This window comes from Camelus dromedarius, chromosome 2 (genome assembly GCF_036321535.1).
Source record: "Camelus dromedarius isolate mCamDro1 chromosome 2, mCamDro1.pat, whole genome shotgun sequence".
Taxonomy (NCBI): Eukaryota; Metazoa; Chordata; class Mammalia; order Artiodactyla; family Camelidae; genus Camelus; species Camelus dromedarius.
The window spans coordinates 25,874,736-25,898,585 of NC_087437.1; the positions used below are offsets into that span (position 1 = coordinate 25,874,736).

General features: G+C 35.3%; 1 protein-coding gene across 6 annotated transcripts in view; it reads right to left on the bottom strand.

The window, feature by feature from the left end:
• HLTF (helicase like transcription factor) overlaps positions 1–16,406 on the bottom strand; it is a 59,422-nt gene extending 43,016 nt beyond the window's left edge. For all 6 annotated transcript variants that reach the window (XM_031448948.2, XM_064491870.1, XM_010980567.3 and 3 more), the window contains exons 1-8: positions 16,187–16,406; positions 14,793–15,000; positions 7,541–7,707; positions 6,198–6,331; positions 5,539–5,636; positions 4,197–4,271; positions 3,843–4,034; positions 1,550–1,642 (exon numbers count right to left, since the gene is read on the bottom strand). In XM_031448948.2, coding sequence (XP_031304808.2) covers positions 1,550–1,642; positions 3,843–4,034; positions 4,197–4,271; positions 5,539–5,636; positions 6,198–6,331; positions 7,541–7,707; positions 14,793–15,000; positions 16,187–16,206 — 987 coding nt within the window. In that variant the 5' untranslated portion in view covers positions 16,207–16,406. The remainder of the gene's footprint in view (positions 1–1,549; positions 1,643–3,842; positions 4,035–4,196; positions 4,272–5,538; positions 5,637–6,197; positions 6,332–7,540; positions 7,708–14,792; positions 15,001–16,186) is intronic.
• Between the last annotated feature and the right edge of the window lie 7,444 nt (positions 16,407–23,850).

The window sequence follows — 23,850 nt, forward strand, 5'->3', positions numbered from 1 at the left end:
AAATGCCTTTCATCAAACATTCTACTCAGCCTTCCCCAATAAGCAGTAAAATCATTTACATTAAACAGCATGTAAAAATAATTTAAGAATTTATCCACAAATAAAGGGTGTCCCTCTACATTATTCTTTTCATATTAAATGATTTTGCTCAGCAAGCCTTTTCTTCATAGAGTTCAAAGATATATGTATTTGTAATAAAGTCCAACCTATTAAATCATACTATGCTCCAATCTCATGGAATTTAAATCAGTAACATTTCACTCTGTAAGTTTAGCATATCCAAATCTATTTGAATTAATGAAATATTTGCTGTAATAAATGCTTAGTTGGAAATGACATTTCAGCCTCAATTTCAACCAATGCAGCAAATTATCCTAAAATCTTTCTACTACATAACACCTTAAATGCCTGGTTGATCTTGTGGAAAAAAAGGGAAAGCCTTACTGATAATAGATAATTTTTAAATTGATAACTGACAATGAAGCTATAAATAGTCTTAGGTGCTATTCTTCAGTTTTAACAATCAAATGTAGAAAGAAAAGGATGTAAAGAACTGGACTATTTATTTGGGGTAAGGAATTGAATCTCAGACGTTAATAGCAGTGTTAAATGCCTAATAAAAGTACAAAGAAGGAAATGCAACTAAATGCAGAAATCAATAAAGTAGAATCTTAATAAATAGTGGCTGGAAAATGATGTGCAGTATCTTTGGAAGCTGAAGTATCATAAGAACAGCAGTAAACTCCAAAAAAGAGATATTTTGCACATGCTTTTCACTTAGTTATTTCCTACTTTAAGTTCTTTGAATTTTCAGCTGAGAATGAAGAATAACTGTTTCATTCTAGTAACATTTATTTTTCCCAGAAAATTAACTATTAACTCTTAGAAACCAAATATAAATACATTATGTATATATATCCTATAAATAAAAATATACATAAGCTAAGTATCAGTAACAGTCACCCATACTCTCATCACTAGGACATAATTATCACTATTAATATTTTGGCACATATAGTATGTGTGATTAAACTTAGACAGATATAAACATGTACTTACAAAATGAGGACTCAAATTCTATACACACATGTATGCATCTTTTTTTAATTAAAAAATATCATGAAAGTATTCTTCAAAAATAGGATTTTGTAGTTTCATAGTACTGAATTTTATGGCTATATCATAATTTAACTGTTATCTTACTGAGAGATGTTTCTTTTCTGCCTTTAAAATAATGCTGGGGGAAAAGACTCACATTATTTTTCTCTTAGGAAAAATGGATTTCTGGTAACTTTTTAGATAGTTTCTTTGAAATGGCATTACTGAGTCAAAGATTATAAACACTTTTAAGGTTTTTGATACACGTTACTAAATTGCCTGCCAGAATGTGGTATAAACTTTCACTCTTATCAGCAACACACAAGAAAGGCCATTTATTACATCTCTAAAAATCGGATATTATCAATTTTTTGACAATTATTTTTAATGACAAAATTGAAAGGTTATACAATAAACCAGAGACTTTAGAAAAAACACACTAATACTTTACCTTCTTCAGATTTTTTTTAGTTCTTTCAACAGGAAGACATTTGCCATCATGGAAGTTGGTAAGAATCACTGCAATGGCTGTCAGAGTTTTGCCCTTTAAAATGTTTTACAAAGACAAATTGTCAGATTCTGAAACCCAGTTGACCAGAGAGCATTCCAAAATTGATTTTAAAATCAAGTAAGAAAATATCAGACAGCATTCAAGTGTGCTAATTATTATATTAAATAATATACATATTAATGAAAATTGATTAAGTTAGGAAATGCTTTACTACACTGTAATTACTAGGAGTTATTAAATAATTTAGTCCGTAACTAGTATAAGCATCTGTGAGAAATCTCATTTTATTGAATGACTGCCATTTTAAGATTTCACATTTAACCCTGAACTAAACTTTATCATGAAACCAAAACTATTTGTTTGCCATATAATTCAGAGCTAACTTAAAATGATTACTAATTTCAGTATGAATATAAGATAATTATTTCATTAAATTTTATTTAAAGATAATTCTAAGACTTAGGCTATATCTTACCAATAAAGCATAAAGGACATATTTCTTGTGTAAAAATCTTTTCTTAAATGAAAACATGAAATTTTTCGTTATTTTCCATAGCTAAATTTATACTTCGCAACACAGAAATAAATCTGTCAGTTTTAAAACAGTGTAAAGCAGCAGTTTTCAAAGTATGGTCCACAGGTCCTAGAGGTTCCTCAGGACTCTTTCAGGAGTATATGCAGTCAAAACTGTTTTGACGCTACTAAAGACCTTGTTTGTGTTGGTATCTGTAGTGATTCCACAAAAAACAATGGTGGTAAAACTGCTCCTACCTTAGCATGAAACAAAGCAGCTGGGACAACTGCATTTTTAACCACCACATATAGTAAAAACAAACAGCTTCACTTTAAGAATGTTCTTGATAAAGCAGCACATATTCATTTTATCAAGTCACCTCTTAAATACATACCTTTTTAATATTCTGTATAACAAGAGGGGAAGTACACAACATACTTATTTTGCATGCCAAAATATGAAGGTTATTTAGAGAAAAATCACTTGTGAGACTGAACTGCAGGTTCAACTAGCTACTATGCATCACCATGCATCATCACTTTTCAAGTACCATCATTTTAACTTGAAAGACTGACAGCTAGTTATTTATAACTAAGTGGCAGACATTTTCTTGAAAAATGAATAAAGTGAGGCTATCAACTTCAAGGGAAACAACTGACAGTATCTGTTGTTAATGATAAAATTTGAGCTTCCAAGCAAAAATGAGAATGTTAGAAAACTTGTATCCAATACTACAAGCATAGAAGCTTCCCAAATATAAATGCCTTTCTCATAAGATCAGCAGTACTATCAATGAACGTACTTTTTTTATATTGTTTGATGAAATAAATCAATATTTGGCAGATTTGTGTAACTCAGTGAACCAGTATTTTACAACTGAGTAATACGTAATGTCACAAAATCAAGCACAGGTAAAATATCCATTCAATGTGCAAGCTACAGCAGTGGATTTTAATGGAACAGGGTATAAAAAGTTCATTGATAGGATTTCTAAGTCCCACATTATAACTATTAACCTTTAATAAACTAATACTAATTTTACTGTTGTATCAAAGACGATCTAGTTATCTAAAAAGGGTATTAAGATACTCCTTCCTTTTCCAACTAGAAATCTGTGAGAGGACTAATTTTCTTTACATTAAAGAGATCTGTAAAAATGTTCAACAATGCCAGTCTTCTCATCAAAATTGCTTTTGTTTCAGAGTATTTTTCATTTTAAAATGTTATTTCTGTTAACAAGTAATGAGCTTATTTTAAAAATAATAATCAAAAAGTTTAATACCTAATACTATAAATATCAATAAATATATTAATAGAGATAACCCACAAAAACAAAGGCTCTTTGGGATCCTCAATTTCTAAGAACATAAAGGACTGCTGAGACCAAAAAGTATAAAAACTGCTGATATAAGGAATTATATCTTTCCTTTGAGAAGACTCATGAAAGTTAAGTTACCTTGAATTTCAAAAGAAAACTGAGAAACATGTTTATATCATTACTGCTAATTATTTTAATTGTACCATAAGCAAACAAACCAAAAGAAAAAAAAAAAGCTTAGCATTATTTTAAGTTAAAACTGTGGAAAATTGTTCTACATAAACAGTGAAATCTAATCCCCAACTGGTGCCAACATATCCCTATCTCTACCTACTTCAAAATTATTTCCTATAAAATCTTAGTTGCAAAATAAAATATTAACTTGAGAAAAAAATAATTACCAAACCCATATCATCAGCTAAAATTCCTCCATGAACATTTTCTGGTCGGTCCTTCTCAGAAAAATTTGTTATTGTGTTATAGTATACGTCACTTCGTTGTTCCCAGAATGGTGGAAGTTCTTCACTGTTTTCCCGTGAAATCATCCAAGCTAGAGCTTGTTTTTGATGTGGAAGCAACGGTGTTTCAACAGCCTATAAATAAAAGAAATGTCATACACAGAAATATAATCAGCCCTTTCTTTTTCCCCCATGCGGAATCTGGAAAATAATTGATCTTATGATTAAAAAATGAATAGATTAACACCATATTTTAAAATTTCAAATAGTTTGAAATAGGAAATGCTGGATCAGTACCTCAGCTGGTTCCATTTCATGAGTTTTATCATCCTCTTTTAAATCTTCAAACAATTTGTCAAATTCTGTTTTAAGCTACAACAAATAGCAAGAAGAAACATTATCAAACAAACCAATTAAAATAATATTTGCAGTCAATTAAGATTTCAAATCATTTAATTAAATAAAAGTCAAATATCAAAAGGTACATAAATAATTCTTTGAGATACTACACTGCTCAATAAAGGTAGAATAAGTAAGTCCTTTAGGTAACTGTTACAAGAATTGTAAATCCTGAATTTCAGTCACAGCTCTGTCATAAATAAACTAATATGTAACTTTGGGCAAAACACTTAACCTTTATGGCTCTGTACCTTATTCCTGCAAAATGAAAGGGATGAACTAGATTTAGAGTGTCTTTAAGGTTCCTTCTGTCACTGAAATTCTGTGATTCTATTAGCTGTATTCAAACCATTTTGACAAGATTATACCAGGTATTTTCAAGTTTTTCAAACAAATGACATTTCACTTATAATTACTACAAATCAAGAACTAGCTATGTGCTACAAAATATTACAATGACTTCAATCTTATGCTAATTTAGCTGGTTCTTTAAATTAATCTAGTCCAATTTTATAGTAACATATATGCATTATAATTCCTTTTGTAAATTAGCAAATAAATACATAGCAGCAGCCCAGAAGAAATCAGGCCAAGTCTAAAAAGTGAGGAGAGGTTATCTGGGTTTTACTCACCAGACACAGGCTCAAGCCCTTCTAACAATGAGCAGGGAAAACATAGTAACTATAATTAGTATATAAAAAGGCTAACATTGATAAGTAGAGACAAAAACATCTTTGATGTAATTTGTAGATTGATCTGCATTAATTTATTTTATACCCTTTTTCCCCCTCAAACTAACCCAACATAACAGTAGCCTGAATTACAAAGTAGACAAGAAACAGACTAAGGCCAAAGATTTGGAACAAATTTTTTTAGCACGGCATTTGCAATCTTACTGAAAGGAGTATGCTTCAAGTTTCATTTAAAAAAAAAATATGGACATTTAAAAAACTTCAAATAATATAAAAATATCAAAACATGGTAAAACATCCTAGGCATATACAGCAATGTGTGTGTTTTAATGTATGTATGAATGAGTGTGCACGGTGGATATATTCCTTATCACTGCTTTCTTTCTACATAAATGTTTGCAATATATTTTATTTATTCTGCATGTTTCAAAACTTAATATATCTAAAGATTACTAATACTAGCATATACATATTTATCTTATATTTTAAACATTAATCTTCAACATTTAAAATTCACTTTTAGATAACAAAATGAAAGAGAAGTACACCTGTTCAGTTGTCATCTGTACTGCAGCATGAACTGGCATACTATAGCTTGGTCCAGCTCTTCCAGAGCCCCAACCACTTTCCAAACTGAATCCTAAAGCTACAATTTACAAAACGAAAAGAATAAAATCACCAAATGAAATAAATTATCTTTTAGTAAATAGCTTTTAAAGCTTATATAATAAGCTTAATTTAAAATTCCCTGAATATATTTAAGAAAAATTTTAAAGCTAAATCTCCTAAGTCATTCAAAAAAATACATTAAAAGAATTCCATATTATTTGAACAAACTCTTAAAAAACAAATAATACTTTTTCATTCTCTATTGGAAGATTCTTTTTATCTCTAATTTATTGAAAAGAATGTTTAAAATCAGGGATTTCCAGATATTATCATTGGGGGAAATTTAGGGGCGGAAATCCAGGACCTCCTTGTACATTTTTCTGTGTATGTGTGCAACCTCTTATGAATCTATAGTTATTTCAAAATAAAGAAAAAAATTCAAGGATTTCCTTTAAAACAGTTTAAAGAAAGAACTTGGAGCCTTCAGCACAAAATAGTTTAGCCAACCAAACTCAAAGTATCAGTCAAGAGAATAAATGTTTTACAATTTCCTTATCTTACAATATCAAAATAATAGTAGGTTTAACCCTAAACTTACTTTTTGGTGCAGGACCCAATTTAAATCCATGTTTCTTCAACTGATCTAAAACTGCTTTTCTATTTTCTTCTTTTCCCCAAAAGGTCATATGCAGAGGCATGGTAAAAGCATTGTTTGCACCAAAAGGAACTACCCTATTATAATTGAGATGGAAAAAAAAAAAAAGAGAGAGAAATTAGAAGTGCTATTTTTTACATTTAATTTTCAGTCCCATTAAGAATCTGTTAAATAAATGTCACATTCAAATTTTGCATGTAAGTAAAACAGAAAGGAACTAGTTGGGAAGGCCAGAAAAGATAGCTTAAAAAGGACATGGAATATCACCATCAACAGAGAAGAAAAGGGTGTTTTTTAGGATCAGAATGTCAGAAGAAACTGAGATGAGATAAAAGTGTTTAAATACACAGATAACTTATTACCAAGACTGCAACATAGGTGAAACAGTAAGTTTAATTAAGAAGGTAGAGCTTCCACGAACAGAACCACTCAGTGCAGCAACCCATTTTGGGAGAATGGGGAATGATTTGCAAGAACTACTTCTGATACAAGATTCACTAAAAGTTCACTCTCAATATCTGAAAAACTTGATGAAATGAGAAAGGAGACAACAAATAAACAAATGAGACGACACTGCTGAGTATCTTCAAATTTACCTTTTTATATCCTAAACATCTTAAACATCCTGCATTTAAACTGAGATCACAAACACAAATGCATAAAAGAGAAAAGGTAACCAAGAGAGTTTTAAAAAAGGAACAGGTAGTAGAACTAAGACAACTGCTGTTACTCAGCTCCGGTCAACTGACATTACGTGGAGATGAGTATCCTGCATCACTAGATCTTCCCTTTGTCAAGAGAAATCTTTGTAAATAATTCTTTATAATTAGGTAAAAAAATCAGTGTGTATAAAATGTAGAATATCTGGAATATTGGAAATAAATGAAAAACATTTTAAACACTATGTAGGCAAAATCAAACTCATCTACCTACATCTGATAACAGGCTATCAGTTTACAACCCCTGATTTAAACAAACACTTCCAAACTTCTCAAGTAAATGCACTAAAAGGCTTTTTAAAGAAGCTTTTTCTTAAAAGATGGTGTGGACTTTCTAATAATTGAAGCAAAGTCTATTTTTCTCCATGATAACAATCTACCAGGAAAGTGAGGGCATAACTTTTCATGGCTAAGGTAGTAGAGACAAATGAAAGGAGAACTAAAACATTTATTGCATACATAGTAAAGGTACAGTGACAAAAGTTGTCAGGGCTACTATATAGACCCTTAAATTCAAAGATCACTACAACTCAAAATTATTAAAACTCAACTCCAAAAGTGCATTACCCTTCAATTTGTGCCAATTTGTTGTCCATGATATAAGCCAAAGCAGCTGCAAGATCTTTCTTTAAATGGCCAACCTGATTTCCATTCACATTGTTTACTTTAATTGCATTCTTATCATAGGGGTTATTGGGCTCTCGTTGTAATGCAACCATTTCGTTATTATTAACCTAATAAAAATAATAAACAGATATTATTAGAAATAAACATATGACAGCTTTCTTCATCACACTTTATCAGGGATTTCCATTCATTTTTTAATGTTTACTATATCACACTGCATGTAAGAAAACACATGTTCTTGGGCTCATTTCTATAAAAATATTAAAGAATATATTTTACAATAATTCTTTTACACTATTTTCCTAATTTACATTCATTAGGAAGTTAACAAATCCTTGGTATATAAAAGATACACTCAAAACTACCAGATTCACATTAACTACAACAGTCAACATTATAACTTCTGAAAACAAGTAATCCCTTGAATGCTCGCTCTATGTCAAACATTGTTCTAAGTACATTACATAGATTGACTTTTAAAAATGTTACAGCCCTACTGGTAGATACTATGATTATCTCCATTTTACATATGAAGACACTAAAGCACTGAAAAGTTAAGTAACTTGCCCAAGTCATAAAGCTAATAAACAGGAGAATTAGGATTTGAATCCAAGCAGGCTGGTTCCTGAACCGAAATTCTCCAGAATCTGAAAGGGGTAAAAGGCATTAATTATAAGTCAGAATGGAACACATCCAGCCTTCAACTCATGCAATTCTCTGATTCCACTTGATTAAAAACTACCTGAGGGTGACATAATTGAAAATGGAAGATTAAGGATTTCTAAAAACTCTCTTCCGTAAAAGCAATGAAAAAACTAGCAAAAACTGTCAGAATCAACTTTTTCAGAATGATAGAAACTAACCAAAGGATTGCAGAAACCCAGGGAGTCTTAATTCAAGAAAATGGCTGAATGTTAGTGCCCTAGCCCCATCTCTGGCTCTCAGCTACATGGTAGTATTTAAAAATAACAACCTGCTGGGATTCTTGGTGCAGCCTAGCAGTTAGAGGGACACACTGGAGCAGAATCTTTTGAAGATTCATTCCTATAGATTTGTCATTATTTGACCTGCATGGTGGTTCACTAGAAGATTCCCACTTGCGAAGCTGTTTCTATTTAACCTCTGAGCTTTCCCAATACCAAAAACCTCTCCCTTGGGTGGGTGTTTGTCAAAAGCAATTTTACAGTCAGTGAGCAATAGCTGGGGCATAAAAAAATAATAACCAAAGGGCTTAAAAGGAAAAACTGGGGAATAAGATGTCCATAGGGGCTTTGGAAAGCTCCAACATATTCCTGGGAATCTAGAAGGCCAAATGCAAGCACAGGGCTGTAAGGCATCTCAGGAAAGACCTGAGAAGGCCCTAAGCTCTAACCTCTGGCTGAACCTGAAGCTCTTAATAGGCAGGAAATAAAGGCTAAGGAAGAGTCATCAACTGCCTAGGTGAGTGTTGAAGGAGTGCCCCAAATGCACACAGATCCTCTAGGGATATGTGTACTGGGAAATGTACTGGTTCTAGTACAATCATTAGCTGACCACTAAGATATCAGCGGCCGGGCACAGCAAAGAATAGGTCATACAGAGTTAATTTAGAAAAGTTACCAAATAAACAATTACCAAAATCAGCAACAACAAGGAACCCTGGGGAGAAGGAAGAATTTGATTTCTGGAGTTGCCACATTATTTAAAACATCTACTTTTCAACAACAACAACAACAACAACAACAACAACAACAACAACAAAATGAGACCTAAAGAAACAAGAAAGTATAGTTCATACATAGGAAAAAAACTATCAGAATCACTTATTCCTAAGGAAGCACAGATGTTTGAACTATTAGAAAAAAATTTAAATTTTAATCTTAAATATATTCAAAAACCTACAGCAAACCATGTCTAAAGAACTAAAGGAAAGCATGAGAACTATTTCTCAATAAATAAAAATTCTGGTGTCAAAAAAGTACAAAGTTCACTAAAGTTAAAAATTCACGAGAGGCTCAAACAGCAGATATGAGCAGGAAGAAAAAAAATCAGTGAAGCTGAAGACAGGTTAATTGAGATTATAATGTCTGAGAAACAGTTACAGAGTCTGAGCATCAGAAGGAAAAAAGAATGAAGAAACAGGTCCTGTAGGACAACTGCTAGCATACCTACACACACATTATGATTCTCAGAAGGAGGAGAAAAAGAAACAGAATATTTGAAGAAATAATAGCTGAAAACTTCCCAAATTTGATGAAAAAACATTAATCTACATATCTAAGCAGCTCAACAAACTCCAAGTAAAATAAACTCAAAGAGATCCAAACCCAGACACATCATAATCAAACTGTGGAAAGAACACTGACAGCAACAGAGAAGCAATTCATGACTTACAAGGAATCCTCAATAACATTAACATCTGATTTCTCACCAGAAACCACGGAGGCCAAAACACAGTGAGGCAACTTTTCAAAGTGCTAAGAGAAAAAAAACTCAACCAAGAATTCTGTATCTGGCAAAACCACCCTTCAAAAATAAATTAGAAATTAAGACATTCCCAGATAAACAAAAACTGAGAGAATCCATCACCAGCTGACCAGACCTACATGAAACATTAAAAGTAGATCTTCAGGCTTAAATCAAATGCACTAGACAGTAACTTCAATCTACATGATGAAATAAAGAGTACAGGTAAAGGTAATTGCACAGTACATAATTTTTGGTTGTAACTTTTTCCTATCTGATTTAAAGGGACATAAAGCAATCATAAATCTGTGCTGATGAACATGCATGCAATGTATAAAAGAGTTAATTTGCATAACACCAGCACAAAGGAGTGGTGAGGAAGAGAATGGAGCTGCAAGGAAGAGAATGGAAGAATGGAGCTATCTGAAAGCAAAGTTTTTGTAAACAACTGAAATTAAGCTGGCACTAATCCAAACTAGATTCTTATGAATTAAGATATTAACTGTAATCCCCAGGGCAACTACTAAGAAAACAATGCAAAACGTATAATAAAAGAAACAACCAGGGAACTATAATGGTACATTAGAAAATATTTAATACAAAAGAAGACAGTAACGAAGGCCAGAACCAAGAGCCAAATATTACATGATTCCGTTTATACGAAATGTCTAGAGTAGGTAAATCCATAGAAACAGAACATAAATTAGTGGATGTCATGGGCTAAGGGGAGGGAGTAATGTGGAGTGATTACTAATGGGTGCAGGGTATTTTGGAGTGATGAAAATGTTCTAGAACCAGACAACGGAAATGGCTGCACAACCTTGTGAATATCTAAAAACTACTGAATTGTACACTTATGAATGGTGAATTTCAAAAAGATACATGCACCCCAATGTTCATAGTAGCACTATTTACAACAGCCAAGACATGGCAACAACCTAGATGTCCATCAACAGATGACTGGGTAAAGAAGCTGTGGTATATTTATACAATGAAATACTACTCAGCCATAAAAAATAATAAAATAATGCCGTTCGCAGCAACATGGATGGACCTGGAGATTGTCATTCTAAGTGAAGTAAGCCAGAAGGAGAAAGAAAAATACCATATGATATAACTTATATGTGCAATCTTAAAAAAAAAGAAAAGAGAGAGAAACAAACTTATTTACAAAACAGAAACAGACTCACAGACATAGAAAACAAACTTATGGTTACCAGGGGAGAAAGGGGAGTGAAGGGATAAATTAGGAGCTCAAGATTTACAGACGTTAACTAATATACATGAAATAGGTAAACAACAAGTTCATACTGTACAGCACAGGGAACTATATTAAATATCTTACAGTAACTTATGGTGAAAAAGAATATGAAAACAAATATATGTATGTTCATATATGACTGAAGCATTGTGCTATATACCAGGAATTGATGTGTAAATTGACTATACTTCAATAAAATATATTTATACACATTAATAAAAAAGCATCCAAAAAATGGTTTTTATCGTATGTGAATTACTTCAATTTTTTAATTGCCTGAAAAAGACACAGGAAAGCTGCTTTAAACCTATCTCAGTATCTGTCTACTGACTCAAGAGACTATGGCCTGATAAACCAGATTATCAGACAAATATTCCTTTCTAGCTCTTTGAAGCCAGACTAAAAGAGTACATAGTGTATGATTCAATGTATATGAAACTCTAGAAAGGCTAATCTACAGTGATAGAAAATAGACTGGTGGTTCTTAGGGCAAGGCAAAGATGAATGATTACAACAGGATGCAAGAGAACTTTCAGGGATGATAAAAATGATCTATATCTTGGTTGGAGTGCTGATTATTAGGTATATATCTTTGTTAAAACTCTTAAAATCACATATTTAAAATGTGTGCATTTATAAATATATATATCAATCACATCTCAATAAAGCCGAAAAGGTTGCAAACAGTAAGTATGCAAAGATAAATACCTCAATTTTTATTACAATACTTTTTATCAGTGATCAACTCCAAAATGCCCATCAACAAGGAAATTAAAAGTACCATATAGATTTGTATTGACGTGAAAAGATATTCCTAATATTTTACTTTAAAAAAAGGTGACTACTATAAAAGGCACAATATAATCTCATTATTATTAATACATAATATAATTTCAATTCACATGTATATGTTCACAGAGTAAAGTGTAGAAGATATAACAAAGTGCGTTAAGTTGTGGTTGTGGATTTAGGGAGACTTAATGCTTTTTCTCTTAGCCATTTTAAAATAATAAATGTGTATTACTTATAAAATAGTAATACATATTTTGAAAAATAAAAAAATTAAGTGATTACTTTTAATCAGCCCATCATATTTTTACTAGCTTACCAGTGCCATGGAAATTATTCTAAGACCAACAAATAGTGATTGTTCTAAAATCAGTAACAACCATGATCTAATATTTCACAATAGTTTAAAATAATTTAAAAATAATGTTAAGTTCTGAAAAAATTTCACAAATCCAAAATAGGAAAGCTCAGAAGTGAGTATGAGAGCTAGAGAACAGATGGATATATAAATTCAGTAAGAACTGATAGACACCACGAAAAAATTAGAATAGAAAAACTTTCAGAATTAAAGACTAAAGTAGAAAGAACACAGAAGTGAACAGATCTCATTTTTTAAAAAACATGGTAAGGGAAATATATGATAAAAAATAGAAAAGTGAAAAATATGATCTAAAAGATTTCAGAGGACTTAATAGATATATAAAAATGGCATACATATATGCAGAGAAGATCTAAAACAAAGAGTAGAATCTAGTCCTCTGAAAAAGAAAAACAAGCTTTACAACAAAGCAAACATTTAAAAATAATTAAAGAAATTTTTCTGAAATAGAAGAAAATTAAGTTACAGAACAGTCAACACTGAGACATAACCTAATGAAACTATAATACTTTTAAGATAAGGAAAAATATTCTTTAGTTATCCAAGCCAAAAAATTTCAATTCACTTATTTTGGAGAGAAATCATATTGCTATCAGAATTTTAACCAGCAACATTTCATATAACATCAAGATTTCATGGAGAGAAAATATGGGTCAAGGATTTCATATTCAACCAAACTGCCTTTGAAGCATAAATATCACAATTACAAACACACAGAAACTCAGGAAATATTGTTCCTTTCAAAGGAATCCCCTAGACAACACACTTCAACACATTTCAGACAATCACAAAATAATCTTAGACGCTCTGATATTATAAAGAAAACACAGGAAAACAGAAGACTAGACAAATCTAGATCATGGAATTCTTTCCCAAGGAATCTCCTGCAAAACATGCTTTAGAAAACCAAAAAATGATCTGAGAAGCTTCAACATAAAAAAAAAAAAAATGGGGGAATGGAAGACCTGACAAATTCAACTTTTCACAGAATATATCTAGTTTCTGCAATAAATCAATGACCAGAAACAAAGGATAGGTGGGTGACTTATGAGACTTGACAGCCAAGGGTAATATTATTAATTTTTTTGAATCAGGATCAAAACAAGTTAACTATAAAAACACACTTTTGTTGTTTGATTTGGGGGGGGATTAGGTTGGTTGGTTTGTTTGTTTGTTTTTCATGGAGGTACTAGGGACTAAACCTAGGACCTCATGCATGCTAAGCAGGTGCTCTACCACTTAAGCTATACCCTCTCCCTAAAAAAAACATTTTTAAACAATCAAGAAAACTGATTATATCAAATACATGTATGTATATGCATGACTGGGACATTGTGCTGTACACCAGAAATTGATACACTGTTATTGACTGTACTTTAGTTAAAAAAAAGAAAGAAAACTGATTATGGATAAGCTATCAGCTATAATAGGGAATTATTATTAATTTTGTTAAGTATAATAATGACCTAAGAAAATGTCTGAATTTTTTTATAGATACACACTTAAATGTTATAAAGTGATACAGTTGGAATTTTTAGTACAAAAGAAAAGCAGAAAAAGTAATGAAGCAAATGTGCAAAAAACTTGTTAACTGCTGAATCTGGATCATGGGTATGTAAGTTTATTATATTATTCTTTTATACATGTTTGAAATTTTTCATAATTAAAAATATAAAACTAGAGAGGTATCATCCAGATAATGCAGAGGCACACTAGACAACCTTAACAAAGACAACTGCTTTCTGTCTCTGTTCTCACACTCAAGCACACACATACACACTGCGGAGAACAGAGACAGAGAAAGATAAATACGGGAAGAAAAAATGGGAGACAGTCTTCCTATAGAAAGAAAATAAAAAGGTCCTAAAAATAGACAATCTCTTATCTAGCAGGAGTTGATCTTCCTAAATTAAAAATATTAAAGTGCAGAAATGTGCTGAAGGACATAAGAGGAGAAAGCAATGGACTGACTTGGAAGTCATTTTGCAAATGTACCACACAGTATCTGTTTTTTGGGCAAATCATTTAACTTTCCTAAGCTTCAGTTCTTCAGTTCTAGAAGGGGATAACAGATGTCTTATCTACCTCAGAGACACTGTAGTGAGTGATCAAATGACACTATACAGATACAAGTGCTTTGTATATTGTAACCATGATATAAAGGTAAAATAAGATGAGTAGTTAGGCATTTGTTATCTCTTGCTCAGATATATTTCAATTACTTAATGTAAAATAAATATTAACTGTATAAATTATCTTATTTTCTAGGCTAGTAACATATCACATCACATTAACTTAATATCTAATGTTATACTCACTACTCCTGTGTAATAGCGTAGACCAACTACATGACCTCTCAAAGTTCCAAATAAAACTGAATCAAGCTCTTCATCACTAGTTAGGAAGTCATCTGGAGGAATAATATCTTGGAATTCAAAACGGGGAAAGAAAGTTGGATATGAAAGGCGTGGAAAATTTCCATGGATTCCGTACTGGACAGTCTGCAAGTACTTCCAAACAGGATCTCTATTTAATTTAAAAAAAGGGGGGGAGGGGGACAGAAAGACAATACAATATTTAATCAAGTATTTCTCTAAGACTATACCATATTTAAAGCCAATTGCTTTCTCACACTTCATTTCAACAAATTAAATCTTATGTGGGTGTATTATGTAAAAATTTGAATCGAGTTCCTATTAGACTCTACTTAATTAAAGCAGAGAATGGAGTGAGTGGAGGCTTCTAGAAACCCTACTTGTTGAATAATGTCTCTTCTACCCACAGAAAGTGAAAACCCCAATAAGGGGTTACAAATCTCTTTCCTAGTGATGATCACCTACTTAAACTGAAATGCTATGCGATGTGTGTAACTAATTATATGCCAAAATTTCAACAGACATTGAGCTAGAAGAGACTTGCAAATATAGAATTTTTTAAAACATGAAGCCATTTATATCCTTACAAATACAAATTTAGCATCATTACCCTAATTCCCTTCGAACAGAAAAACCCATATTTTATTCAGGTATCCCAACCATGCCACCATGGGAAGTTGACCTCAATCCTCCCACTCCCTCAATCCCGACATATAACTGTTTAAGGGCTCCCTCAATCCCCTGATGGATAACTGTTTCCTGAACGGGTACATGAATCAATTTGGACAACGAAAAGTAAGAGGAAGTCGGCTGGGAGGGCTTCCAGGAAGCTTCTACTCTCCTAAGGACGGATAGAAGCTATCTCCCCTGCATTTTCCGGCACGTCTCGCATACCGCTTTTGGCTTTTCTGCAAATGTATTATTTTGCATGTCGGCGCAAGCACATCAACTGTGAGCTACCTGGGGACAGGAGCTGTCTTACCCAGCCCTTTATGCCGAGCACAACGCCCAGCTCACACTGGGTATCTAATACGTGTTTTGTGGGGAAAAGCAAAGGACGCGATCCTGGCTAAGGGTTGGAGCTTTGACCCCAGGACCCCCACAGCCCTTGTCAGAGATTTCCCCGAGACCCTGGCACCAGAGGAGCGAGAGGAGCCTCCCCGCACCAGCCAAGACTACGCGTTTATTTCCCCCGCGGCTACAGGAGCCGCCAGCCGGACGAACACCAGCTGCAGAGATCGCAGAGGGAACGCGAAGGAAACGCGGGGAAGGTCAGGTTCATTTGGGGACGCCGCGGGGCCGTTATCCCCGGCGCCCCACCCCCTTCGCCCCTTCACCTCTTGAACATCCAGGACATGGCGCTGAGTGGGTGACGAGGGGAACGCCTGGGCTCCCGGAATCGTTATCGAGCCGCCTCGATACACCTCCTTCCAGGCACCACCGCCGAGAAGCCGGGGACGGATTCCGAGCGCAGAACTAAGAACGCGCTGCTGAAAGGCAAGACGCCGCGAGGCCAGTCAGACGTCGACGCCGTCTCCTTCCAGCAACAATCTGAGAGACGAGCGACGCTTTGTGACTGGCACTGGGAATGTCCAATCCCGATGAAGGGCCTACGGAGACGAACCAATCAGGGCACTGAGAGGAGCGCAACTCCTCCCCGCGTAGAGATTCAAAGACTGTGGGGGGTCCCGGCTGCAGGGGCGGTTCCATCCGGGTTCTTCCCAGCCCCGGAGACAGGCGCGCGGGAAAACCACGCGGCCCCGCGAGCTCGACTGCGGTGCCCGCTGTGTCAGCGATTCTCTCAGATTCCCTTCCTCAAACGGGATAACGACTCTCCATTCCACTGTTTCCGTCAAGCCCTAAACCTAAGCCCCTTTCCTGAGACCCTACGCCATCCAGCCTCTAATTTAATCTTCATCTGATGTGACGTATAGTAGGATCTTGCACTGAATAAACTACGCGCTTTACGAGCCCTGGAACTACCAGCGAGACCCTTTAGTTCGTTTCCTGTGGTGAAACCAGGTAGCTGCCCTCAAAATATTCATTTTAAGCTCCACTAGCGAATCAACGAGACACACCAGCTTTAGAGGGCTTAATTGCAATTTAGAGTTACGGAGTCCCCCCTCCCTCTGTTTTTTAAGGGAAATTTTTCATTTCTACCAGAAGAAAGCCATTAAATGTGATGAGAGCACAAGAACTCGGTTGGTGACCGCTGGAAGCCCTCCCAAAGTCCCCTGAGGGCACGGGGCTGTCTCTGCAGGGAGGGAAGAAGCTTGTTTCCCTCGGGGAGCTGTAGGAGGCCCTCCTAAGTGCTTAAGTGCTCCGTTGCTGGCTTTTGAGTCTGAGGAGACTCAGAATTCGGCTTTGAGGGGACGAGTGGGCCGGCTGCAGCCCAGGTGCTGGCAGGGCTGGTCTCTGCACCTTGGGAGCCTTTTAACTGGTGCAGCAGCAGCACCAGGGTGAGAAACTGGTGATGGCCCCGACCTGCACTTAAAGCTCAGGGTAACTGTCAAGAGAATTGCAGGCTCAAAGAGGAAATGTATTTGAGGATGTGATCAGTATTGACCCCTGCACTTCATTGAACGGTCCATTTTACGCTTCCATCAGCGGAGTATGAGAGGTGGGTCAATGAAACAATTTTTCAAGAGGCATTTGTTTGTTCATTATATTAAACTATCACGATCTGTAAATATGAACCTGCGGTGGAATGAGAAATGGAATTTGCAGTACTTATCACTTCACTTCACTAAAAAGAAGGAAGATGATGAGGAAGATGAAGAGTGTGGCATTTCAAATTATTGTAGTTATTTCACTTTCTTCTGGAAGTATTATGAGGCAGATGGCTATTTGTGGTGTGCCAGATCTAAATAAGTTCTTGGAAAATATGCCAGAAAATGCCCAAATTGAAAATGTTTTGTGTGTAAAGTTAATAAAGAAGTCATGATCATCCAGACTGGAAAATAAAATTTCAACTATGACAATACAAAATGTAACCCTGACCCTTTCAAGAATTGACACCTATGAGTAAAGACCATCCCATGGTTAAAGAATGTGGATTGAATGAAGAAAACATTTGTTAAAGTCATATTTTTTCCATCTTGTTAATATTTTACATCTCAGATCTAGCAGTTGAACTTGGACACTCTTTAATCATTCCTTATTTTTATTTTGAAAAATAAAGTACAATTTGTGCTAGTTAGATTTAAATGTTACAACACTTACAAATTCAGAACTATCACACAAGATGTTTTCTGAAAAATGAACATTTGTAACTGAAGGAAGAGAATGGGAACTGTATAGTGGCCTGTGTGTTGCGCTGATGTGTAAGGAGAATGTCACAAAGAGTAGTGAGGAAGATAAGGGCCAGAGTACATAGAAATTTATGGTCTATAGTAGAGTTTGTATTTTATTTTAAATGCAATAGAAAGCCAGCAAATGTTTTAAGAAGAATGATGATCTGCAGTAGGCTTTTACAAAATTCATTCTGGCAGCTCTTTGGAGACTGGATTAAAGGGAACAAGAACAGAAACAGAGAGACTGCTTAGTTGATAATTAGGAAACCATTGTGTCCAGGTAAAAGATGATAGCTCGGAATGCAGAGGTGATGAAACCAAGATGGCCAAAAGTGTTTGCTGATGAATTTGGATATGGGTGCTAAGGGAGGGGAAAGAATAAAATATTATTCCAGCCACCCACTTACAAACAAGCTTTCTCATCCTTTCCCCCACTTCATGCAAATTAAATATGTCACTCCCCTGTGTGATGCTGTTAAGTATGAAATCAAAGAATGGCATGTGTGGCTTTTTATAATCTGTCCCCTACTTCCCATTCCTGTCACTTCCCAACCCACCCTTCCTATAATGACCTCCACATTCACAAGAAGAAGGCCATTCTCACATGCAGCAAAGTTAATAATAAACCAATCCTTGATGTCTTTTAGTAACTAGTTTGTAATCCAATTTTTACAACTGTCTCAAAAAATGTTCTTTTATAGTTTGTTATTAACAAAATAAAATTTTGAAGCCCTAGGTAAAGAAAATAAGAATCTGAATTTCCAAGTCTGGCTTCAATACAAAAACTTCTAAGTTTATGTCATAGCTAATAGATTCTAGAAGAGTATATGATGTTGTAAGAACTTGGGGTTTGTTTTTTTTTTTTTTTTTTTTTGCTTCATTCATCCAAAAGGAGAGAGAGACAAAGTTCAATAGAAGAGATTTTTGAAATGACTTAGGAGAGTTCACAAAGTAAATATCTAAGTGGGTCTTAGAGAAAGGGCCTGGAATGCCATCACCCTGGGCCAAACACCACAAAGCGAGGGATGATAGACTGCCTAGCAAAAGTTTCTGGAGATCCTATAAGAAAAGGAAGCTGTGCCTTGTTTTCCAGGGAGTGGCCTCTAGATTCTGCAGATCTGAGAGAGAGGCTCAGAGATGAGAAATGTGCTAGGGCAGTAGAGAAGTAAAAGCTAATGAAGTGGCTCTGTTAAGGGCACAAGGGCAATTCTGGAAATCCTACAAGAGTCCTTGGTGAGTCTCCAATACTGTGAAGGCTGCAGATCTTCACTAGATCATGGTTCTAGCAAGCCCAATAGGAGCCTGGTGACTAAAGATGAGGTGGGTTGAGTTATATCAGCAGGGGGTGCCTGCAGAAGATGAAGTAAAGTCCAAACCTAAGACCCTAAAAGGTAAGAGAAAGAAGACTGAATTTGAAACCTGATTTTAACTGAAGTTTTAAAATGAATGAACTACCTGGAAGTGACTAAAGTAAGATACCTCCCACTAGGCAAACTGAAGGTTTAAGACAAATTATTCAATAAAAATAAAATAAAGTTTTACCTTTGCAAACAGTCAGTAGTTGAAATTAATACATGCTATACATCCATATACACACACATCTCAATGAATTTACATCTAGATATTTATAGCAGATGCCTCTAGTTGGTTGAATTAGGGGATTTACATTTTCTTCTTTTTGCTTATATGCATGTAAAATGTTCTCTATATTGAACATGTATTGGTTTTTTGCTATAAGAAAATAATAAAAGATACAAACTAAATTGTAGTAAAGAAATTACCATTTTTCCAACTTTCTGTTTTCATTTTAAACTTACAGAAAAGTTGCAAAATTAGTAGAAAAAGTTCCCTCACATCTCTTACCCCATTTAACAACATACATAATCACAGTATTAAAAGCAGGAAGTTAACACTGATACAGTATTTCTGATGCATTTTAAAAAATAAGACAAGGCAGAGGAAATGATAGAAAATAAAATCTTTTGTAACTTATTTATGACTGAATTTTCTTACTCTTAATTGGGACCCCTACAGATTCTGGGGCAGATTCATGGGCAGAATAACAGCTGACAGGATAGAGGAAGTAATGTAAAATGAATGCCAAGTAAAATTCTTTTTAATAATGTAATGCATATCGGGTGCCTGCCTTGAAGTACGCACTCAATAAATGCTCTTATTATTACTATTATTGTTGTAATAGAGTTATTATCTAATGAGTCTTCCAGCATTTAACAAAGAATATAGTTAATTGAGGCTGATTTCCTTGTGCTCATCAGCAATTTGTTCCTAAATACCAGAATAACACTGTTTCCAAAAGCCAGTCATTTTCCCAGGTGCAAGTCCTTGAAACAGACTGAAGTGTTTCATCAAGAACCAGAAGACACTCTGATCCCAACTCCCACTCTGAGAAATCTACAGTGTTCCAGATTACAGAGGCCTTTCCCAGGAGATAACTGTTTCCTCCTCCTTTAGGCCTTGGCTCACTGTGTGCTCCTACGTGCCAGAAGATCAGAGTTGCTGAAGCATTAAGCCTGTCTGGGATCTGTCCTCTTCTCTGTTTCCTGTCCAGGATGCTTGTCTCAGCTTCAGGAAAGCACCACTCTGGGCTGTTAAAAAGAAAACCACGGTCCCAAGATGGCATCACTCATGCTAAAAGCACAAGATACCAAACTTAGACTTAATACCTGATCTTTCAACCTCTCCCAGAAATATAATCTTAATTGACCAGTCCAGAATTTTCTGGTCAAACACGAGTAAAGCTCTCTAAATCAATCCATCTCTCCCCCAGAGGAGAAGAGGCAATCTGCATGACAAAACCCTGCAGTTACCTACCCACCCCACCCCCCAAAATGATGTCCTGGCCTAAAAATAATCCTTTCTTTTCTTTTGCTACTAGCTCCCCTGCCACCCCACCATTCTTCCCATAAAAACCTTCCATTTTGTACAACCCCTCTGAGCACTCTTCTGGTTGCTAGATGAGATGCTGCTGGATTCACGAATTGTTGAATAAAGTCTATTAGATCTTCACATTTATTGGGCTGAATTTTGTTTTTTAACAGATTCATGAAATTATTTAGGGTTCTTGTCATGGCCATGGTCAAAGTGCTTTTTATTTTAATGAATACTATAAGGAGTGATGAACATTTTTCTGCCTCCTTTATGACTAGAAAATTAAAAGCTTTTAAATCTAAATGCATATTTTTAAAAATTCACATTTGATATGATCAAAAACACTATTTTTTAATGTGAGAAACTATATTGTATTAGCAAATCAGTTTTTAGTCAGCATCACAACTTACCAAACTATTGTATCTTACAGCTATGCCCTATGCTAATCCTAAAATTAAGGTTTAACTTGCCATTTCAAATAGTCTTTTAGAAAGTTAAAAAAAAACTCTTAAAAACAATCAAATGTATTTCTTAAATTTGAAAAATTAAGAAAGCATTCAAGTAGATTTTTAGAGCAATTTAATTTCCTGATCTAACAGAATTAGAAACTCCAAGAGATTCAAGTTCATAAACAGATGAAGTTTTAGGATCAGACTGTATTAAATATTCTGCTTGCACTGCTAACTTTGTAATATTTACAAATAAAATTTTCATTTCTCAAATATTTTTAGGTGAGGTGTTTGGTCAAAGAGAAATAAGGTAAGATGCACCCCCAGATGAACGTTAAAGCATTGAGGACCTAGGTTAGCATACCAAAGGCAACAAAGTTGGCTGTAAATATTCCAAAAACTGGAGCTTATCAGGAAAAATAAAGAGTTGGCTACATTATAAATATGTAGAAAGAAAGATAATTAAAAGGACAAGACATACATTTTTTTACCCACAAAATGCAGATTTTTTTTTAAAGGATGAAAAACACAGCCTGGTATTCTAAGAGGAGCTCCTTTTGATACTTCTGATAAGAGATAAATCACTATACACTGTTTTCAAATAAACAGTATTGGAAAGAAAATTTGCAGATAGGAAAGAAGTGTTAGTAACTAACAGATATATATATATTTTAAAATTTTTACTAAGTACCAAAGAGAATAGGTTTCAGTCTTTTCCCAAGAACTCCTTTATCATTGAAAGATTGTCTAAAACTTGATTTGTTTATTCAGGTTTTTAACCAAGAGTTTCTTACTAACTTTAACAAACTTGAAATGACATATTTTGAGTAAAATTAATTTTTAAAAGCTTTGTTAAAGCTGTATATTTTAATTGAGGGACTATGTTTAATTTTTTTATTCCAAATATAGGTGAATAAGTATTATTACCTTTGGGAGGAGTTCCTGGCTTCAGGCTGGGAATTATAGGCTGTATGTGCTAGACACTTATACACGTAAAAACAAAAGTGACTAGTACACACATCCACTAAGTATAAAATATAAGTTATGGGAGAGGGTGTAGCTCAGTGGTAGAGTGCATGCCTAGCATTTATGAGGTCCTCAGTTGAAGCCCCAGTAATTCCATTTAAACAACAAAACACCTTTATCTGTCCTTTCTCTGTCACCCAGATACTGGAAAGGACGCAGCTTGGATCCTTGGACAGGCCAGAGAAACAGTAACAAAGACCTTCTTTATTTGGGAAGATTTTCTCAAGGTGTGGAAATCCCTCGGGAACTTAAAAACCACATGCCATCCCCAGGGGAAAATCATCCCTCTGACACCCTCTCCTCCAAGCCAAGAGGCAGCGATTTGCCCTGCTACAGGCCTCCTTCAGTTCCCTCACATCAGGGAGCTAGCCCAGAGGGAGCTGGAGACTTAGGGCGTCTTCTTAAATGGAAGTCCCCTCCTCTCCGCTCAACTTGAGGTCTCCTCTGTACTCTTTTCTAGTTTTTTTCTGGAATAAAATCATTAACCTGGTTTTCACTTCTCTGTCCTTATGTGTATCTTCCTCCTGCCAAGCACAAGTGCTGCAAGCCCCGTGGAGCCTCTCCTCAGCCTGGCCAACAAGAATCTGCCTAACAGGGAAGGCCCTTACCTGCCCTGGCTCAGCCTGGTATTGGCTGTGGCCCCATCCTGCCTCTTTTTGGTTTCCCTGTCACCTCCCAGTCTGCGCCCCCCTCCCCGCCCCCAGCTCTGTCTGGTCATTCTCTCCCTCCCTTACCCTCATCCCTCTCCCTGCAAAATGGTGACATTCTATTGATTACTTCCTCTCTGTTCTCTGGACCTGTGAGCGACTCCTCCGCCAGGAACCTTGGCCCTGTCCATATATCTTGCCGGACTCTTACCAACTGGTCCTTCAGGTTTCAGCCAGAACCTCAGACACCCAAAAAAACATTCACTAAGGAAACCTTTCCCACTTGCTTCTGCGCAAAGCAACAAGTAAAACACGTGCTCTTTTACTTACACTGTTTTGTCCGTTTTCTTGTTAGCTGTTTCCAGGTGTGAGCTTTAGAAGGAATAAAGCCTACGCTTGCAGGAAGGGCAGGGCCATTTAAAGAGGTAAGAGGAAGGAGCAAGAACTGCACTCCCTCACAAGCCAGCCTTTAGGTAGCACCAACTCAAGCCTCAGGGCACGACCACACGTGCCTACATCTCGTGAGATCCAGCACCAGGCGCCAAAGCCCAGTGCGCATGCGGAGTCGGGCTGCTTATCCAGAGCCCGAAAACTACTGTTCCCAGAACTCTCTGGGAAGGCATCTTCTCATCCAGGACTGTATTTCCCAGAAAGCCTCTCAAGGCTTCGCTCAGAGTTTGAAAGCTCTTCTTTCACC